This window comes from Gossypium hirsutum, chromosome A06 (genome assembly GCF_007990345.1).
Source record: "Gossypium hirsutum isolate 1008001.06 chromosome A06, Gossypium_hirsutum_v2.1, whole genome shotgun sequence".
In the NCBI taxonomy this organism is placed as follows: Eukaryota; Viridiplantae; Streptophyta; class Magnoliopsida; order Malvales; family Malvaceae; genus Gossypium; species Gossypium hirsutum.
This window is the reverse complement of record NC_053429.1, coordinates 118,320,894-118,326,971: the sequence shown is the minus strand read 5'-3', so window position 1 is coordinate 118,326,971 and position 6,078 is coordinate 118,320,894. Positions and strand designations below refer to the sequence as shown.

Below are 6,078 nucleotides of genomic sequence, written 5' to 3'. Positions count from 1 at the left end.
TTGCAACATAAATACTCCATATTAAAAAGCCACTAACAATTCAGCCTTTATGATTTAAACTATCAAGTTTTCATTTTACGCGATTAAGCCCTTTTATTTAATTAAGCACACAAACAATCAAATTTTTATACGAAACTTTCACACATGCTAATTCACATATAATAAACACAAAAAATAATATTTAAATATTTTTCTGACTTGAATTCGTAGTCCCAAAACTACCGTTCTGATTAGGGTCTAAATCGGACTGTTACAATTATACTGGAAATGAGTAAGATCATAGCTGAAAGACGCTATAGGATCATGATTCAAACAAGTAAGACCATAGCAAAAAGACGCTATGGCATCATGATTTAATGTGTAAGACCATAGTTGAATGACATTATGGTAACATGACAGAAATGGATAAGACCATAGTTGAAAAACACTATTGCATCATATCGGAAGTGTGTAAGACCGTAGCTGTAAGACGCTATGGCATCCTTTGCACAATTGTTTATTAGGTAATAGGCATAGGATGTTAAAAACATTATATAATATATGAGATGGATGTTTTGAATTTCATAGGTTATTGATGAATGTTAAATGTATAAAATGAATTGGGTATATAAAACAATTATATGGAATGAGATATTGTATGGAGAAATTTATATGAATTATTGAAACGAAATGTGATTTGCAAAATGATTATGTGTTAAATGTGTAATATGAAATGATTACATGAGATAGCTATTCGAAATGGTTATATATAAAAATAATATATGAAATGATTATATGAATCGATTATATAGAAATAATTATATAAAGTGTTTATACGAAATGTTTATATAGATAGATCTATAAAATGGGACATTTGAAATGAACGTTTAAAATGGGAAATGTTAAATGAATAGATGTTGAATGAATTGTATATCTAATGTGATTACTTGTATAAGTTTTATAACATGTGAAATGTTAAATGAATAGATGTTGAATAAATGGTATGTCAATGTGTTTACTTGTATATGTTTTATAACATGAAAAGGTTATAAGTTTAGTATATGTGAACTCACTAATCTTGTGAGACTTATGATGTGTATAAGTTATGAATGAACTCATGATAATGATATTGAATTATCTTGTAAAATGTTTAAATTACATCCTTTTTGGTAAGTTAAAATTTAAGTTTATTACTAACTTACTAGGTTTTACGTAATCTTACCTCGTGTTGATTTTTCTTCCTTGTATATCTTCAGATACGAGTTTTCGATTGAATTGCTTTTGGAGATCACACTATCCAGCAACTTAATTGATAACTAATGGTTCATTTTGATCCGGTTATAAGTGGCATGTAAATAGGATTTTGGTATATCTATATGTTATAAGCATTATGGATATGTTTTGTATCAATTGAAGTATGGGTTATGTTTATTGATGTGGATCTTAATTAATATTTTGGTTGATTGTGGTGTGAGATGGCAATGGTATGTCTATATAAGTGTTTTTAACCATTTGCTAAATGCCTTATGGTAGTTGTTTGATATTTGGTTCATTGGATGTGTATCAAATAGATGTATATATATGTTTGATTGGTTTACAAGGTAGGAACATGTGTAAATTGAATATGTTTTGAAGGAATGAGAATAGTTAATATTTGTTTGGCTTGGCACTATATTTGTTTGGCTTGGCACTTAAGGAATGTGCAATGTTTTGGCTTGATTAAGAAGTCAATTTAGGTGCAAACGGCCTGGGACATGGGTTGTCACACGACCGTGTGTCTTAGTGATTTTTAAGTGTAGGATTTTTCACACGGCCGTATGACCCATGTCTACACTTTTTACTCGAAATTTCGTAGAAGTTTCAATTTAATTTAGATTTGATCCCAATTTGTTTTAAATGTTCCGTAAGCTTGAATTAGGTTTAAAATTAATTGAAAAGCATGGACATGATTTAATATGAATTATTTAGTTGAGTTTGATCGAATTATGAAAAAATTCTAAAGATTATTGTCATAATATCTTATAGCTGAGTTAGGCGACTGAACCGGATGTAGAGTGTTACACAAACGCATCATTAATTTCTACACCTTTTTCACTTTCATCTTCTTCTTTTTTTTTGCTTCAATCAATACTTAAAAAATAATATTTTTTGGTGACTAAAATGATAACAAATTAAAAATTAAATGATTAAAATGAAAAAGTAAATATGATGTAACATGTATAATTAATATCCCACTATTAGAGGTTTAACCTTGAAAAACTAAAATAAAAGAATCTTAAAAATTGAGTGATAAAATTAGAAGAATTTTAATTTGGCAGACTTAAAAAGATTAAAATGGCATTGGTAATGGACCATAGTCCATGGGATATTAGTTTCTTACAGTGTAAACCGGGGGACAAAGAAAGTTAAAACTATTATCCTTTTCCTCCATTCCTACCAGTTTTTGACTCTCTGGAACTGGAGCCGAACATGGAAATGAAGGCAAATCTCTCACTCGACTTAATCGCCGACATCCTCAGCCGTTTACCCGTTAAGCATCTTCTATGCTTGCGATGCGTTTCCAAGCTGTGGCGATCTTTGATCGGCGATCCCGATTTCATCAATCTGCACCTCCGCCACTCCCTCGACTCCCGCACTAACCACACCCTCATCCTCAAAACACCGATCTTCACACCGCCGATCTCGCCTCCCTCGGCCCTTTCGCCAAGCTGGAACACCCTTTGATGAGCTACAACCATGGCGTCGAGATCCAGGGTTCTTGCAACGGCTTGCTCTGTATCCGTAACATAGTTGAAGACATGGCTATTTGGAACCCTTCCACTAGGAAGTACCAAGTTTTACCTTATCTCGGTTCTTGCAAGGGTTACGTCTGCGGATTCGGGCACGACCCGATTGCCGATGATTACAAGGTGGTTAAAATTATTCAGCTGGGTGGGGCTGATGGTAAGCCTTTGGAATCGGAGGTTAAAGTATGCAGCTTGAAGAGAAATAGGTGGAGGAAAATTCAAGATATCCCTTGTGTTTCTTCCTTCCCTGTAGCCAATGGGGTTTTTGCTAGTGGTACTTTACACTGGATTCTCACTCAAAAACTTGATCTTTCGGAGGAAAATACGATTGTTGCGTTGGATTTAGCTACTGAAAGTTTCAGGGAAGTGCCTCAACCGGAGTGCGAAAGAATGATATATCAATTGAATGTTGGAGTATTGGGAGGATGTTTATGTGTGGTAGCTAATCATGGTGATGCTCGAGTTGATCTTTGGGTGATGAAAGAATATGGGGTGAAGGAGTCTTGGACTATACTATTTTCTCTTGCAAGTGAAGATGTGGTTGGTTCATTGAGGTTTCTCAAGCCTCTGGCTTACTCTAGCTGTGGTAATCAAGTTTTGTTGGAACATGATAAGATAAATCTTTTCTGGTATGATTTGGAAAAGAAGAAAGCTGGTGATGTCTGGGTCCCTGGTATGCCCTTTTCCTATGAAACTGAGGTTTGCTTGCAAAGCCTTGTTTCACTTAATGTCAAGAGAAGGAAGCAAAATGGAGAGGATAATAGGGATATCAAAAAGATGTAAGCAACTCTCACTTTGCCCCTTCTCCAGCATCTACTTGTTGACAATAACATATCATTAGATGATTTACAGTAGGGGTTAAAGCTTTCAGTTAAATGGAAAAAGGCCAATCTAAGTTTCTTGTCATAGGAGATTCTGTTTTATGAAACTTCAATAACCCTGTTGGTTTGAACCTAAAACAGTGAAGCCTTATGAAGGCAGTAAGGCTTTTACCATTGGCATGCCGAAGTATGAGCAAATGGGGCTCCGGCATGCAAGTAATTGTATATTAATGGCAGTATGATTGCTTTGGTGCAACTTATTCTCATGGATGTTTTCTGGATTTTTTTCAGGGATGATTTCCTATCAGAGGGGTTCAAATTAGTGTTATAGTCAAGTGGGAAAAACAAGGAAAAAGGTAAGCAGGAATAGCAAATGTACCATGATTTCCACACTGCTGGTTGATATTAATTCTTGACTGTTGCATGTTTGCTTTATATTCGATGCCGGAGTTAAAGTTGTTTATTTACTATAGACACTTATGTGCATGAGTTGCTGCAGGATTGTTGGCCCTTGGTTCCTAGATGAAATTGTCATAAGGGTGCAATTTAGTAAATTACTCATCAACTCTATTGAAACATCAAGGTCTCCATTCTAGCCATTTTTAATTTTCTTCTGATTCCTGTTGATTTTACCTTGTTATATATTTTAACAAAATCCTTGAAAGCAAGCTGACTTAATGGTTTTTGTAATGTCACAAATATATACATAGTTTCTTTCTGATTGTTGATGTGCTTGCAAGTATGGAATCAGGATAACATTGTGATCCTGGTTGAGTAGCTATGCTGAACCTGATATTTCGAGTTCAAGAACTTTTTTGCTGTTTGTGATCCGACTCATAGTTGCATATACAAGTTCAGTTTTCTGGCCTAGTTTCGATGGTTTTGGTAGTTGAATTAACATGATATGGCTTAAGCATTCTCTTCAAACCTCATCAACTCTAACTAGTATTAAATATCTATCAGAATGTGCACTGGTCTTCTGGAGTGGAAGGTACCAAAAGTCCTATCTTGGTTTCTTACCAGCTTAAAGTCTGTAATTCTCATATCACCTCCAAAGGCAATTCAAAAACATTCTTGAAAGCGCATCTGTCATTACTTTCACTCCGATACCGTGTAGAGTTTGACTGCTTTTGAGCGAGGAAGTGACGACATGCTATTCGAAGAAAGACAAGGCTTGAGTTCCAATTCTCTTAGGGTTCTAGAATTAATGCAACTCAAAGCTAGGTTGTAGTAATCAATCAGATTGCTTTCTTTTACTTTAGCTCCCGAGTTTCTGGCTCTGTTATATTTTTCCGCAGCATGTGTTGCTGGGTGTTTTTTGGGTGAAATACTATTGTTTAAAGCAGAAGGATTGATGTTTGATAAAATTTTAGACCTTGTTAATATATATAGATATATGCTTATCTGTTAATGCAGCATTCTTGTACTTGGTAAACAATGACCAGAACCAAAATCAAGTATCATGAAGGACCAAACTTCAAAGTAAACAATTGAATTTTGAGCTAAATAGAAATAATACCAAAGAAATATCCTTTCAAGAATATCAAAAACCCTAAACCATGTGATCACAAATCTTAAAAAGACATGTCACTATGTTCCAAAAGCATTTTCCTACGTAAAATAGCTTTTTATGTGTTGTGTGTGTATGTAATCATGTTGGCCATAATTATTAGTGAAAAGCCGAACTGATATTGAACTACTTAGCTGCTAAATCGCTTTGGGACATTTGACTTTGTATGCTGCAATTTTAGAGTTTTTGAAGGTGAAATAATCAATGGCATGGGACAAGTAACCAGTTACTAGGCCCTCCTTAGCTCACTCATCTCATCTCTCTCTTTTTCCAAGAAATAAGGGTAAAATAACAAAAAGAAAAGTAATCCACTCGGTTTAGGGAAACTGCAAGGTAACCAGGCAGGAATTGCTTGTTTATATAAAATATAAAAAAAAATGGTCTACAAAGTTACAATTTTGCTGCCGACTAATTCAAAGGGTACGTTTTTTTAAAAATTAAAGCTTTCCTCCATTCTTGCTAAAAATATTATTCATAATAATTTATGTAATACTTCAAAACAAAAAATATTATAATCAGATCAATCAAGAAAAAAATATCAATAGACCCCAGAGATCTACCACGTTAGTAATAAATACAAGTATCTTCTTCGTCATCTCGAATTTATTACTATCATTTTTATCTGGCGATTTAACGATAATTTTATATTGAAAAATCTCATATATTTGCTTGAACATAACTAAAAATTAAAAATAAAATATTTATTTTTTTAAAAAAAATACATACAACAAAACAAAACTAAATTAAAAAAAAATGGACTATTAACAAAATAAAATCACAATAATATCAACTGAAATTAAAAATAAAATAAAACTGAAAAAAAACCACAACAGAGTTAATTTGAAATAATATATGTAAGATAAATACATAAATTAATTCAAACTTAATATTGAAGATAAATAAAAATATTTATATTTAAAAT

The 6,078-nt window shown here is 33.1% G+C and overlaps 1 protein-coding gene across 12 annotated transcripts; it reads left to right on the top strand.

Annotated features, from left to right (window-relative positions):
* Window positions 1–2,332: 2,332 nt before the first annotated feature.
* Window positions 2,333–4,997, top strand: LOC107961931 (F-box protein CPR1). 12 transcript variants are annotated; one of them, XR_005928849.1, is made up of 5 exons: window positions 2,364–3,544; window positions 3,878–3,942; window positions 4,086–4,169; window positions 4,338–4,438; window positions 4,550–4,997. XR_005928849.1 is itself a non-coding variant. In XM_041115993.1 (3 exons), exons 1-2 carry the CDS (start codon window positions 2,703–2,705, stop codon window positions 3,915–3,917), a joined length of 882 nt encoding a protein of 293 aa, XP_040971927.1. In that variant the 5' UTR covers window positions 2,336–2,702; the 3' UTR covers window positions 3,918–3,942; window positions 4,550–4,997. The 12 variants fall into 12 exon arrangements, 5 of the variants coding, with proteins under 5 accessions (XP_040971927.1, XP_040971926.1, XP_040971925.1 ...); XR_005928852.1 differs by lacking the exon at window positions 4,338–4,438 and having other exon boundaries at window positions 2,333–3,438; XR_005928850.1 differs by lacking the exon at window positions 4,338–4,438 and having other exon boundaries at window positions 2,336–3,544.
* The last annotated feature ends 1,081 nt before the right edge of the window (window positions 4,998–6,078 follow it).

What these genes read in the sequence shown, in the direction of transcription:
- LOC107961931 (XM_041115993.1), top strand. Translation starts at nt 2,703, where the DNA reads ATGAGCTACAACCATGGCGTCGAGATCCAGGGTTCTTGCAACGGCTTG. An exon ending in AATAGGGATATCAAAAAGAT is followed by an intron (nt 3,545 to 3,877) that starts GTAAGCAACTCT and finishes GATTTTTTTCAG; the next exon opens with GGATGATTTCCTATCAGAGG.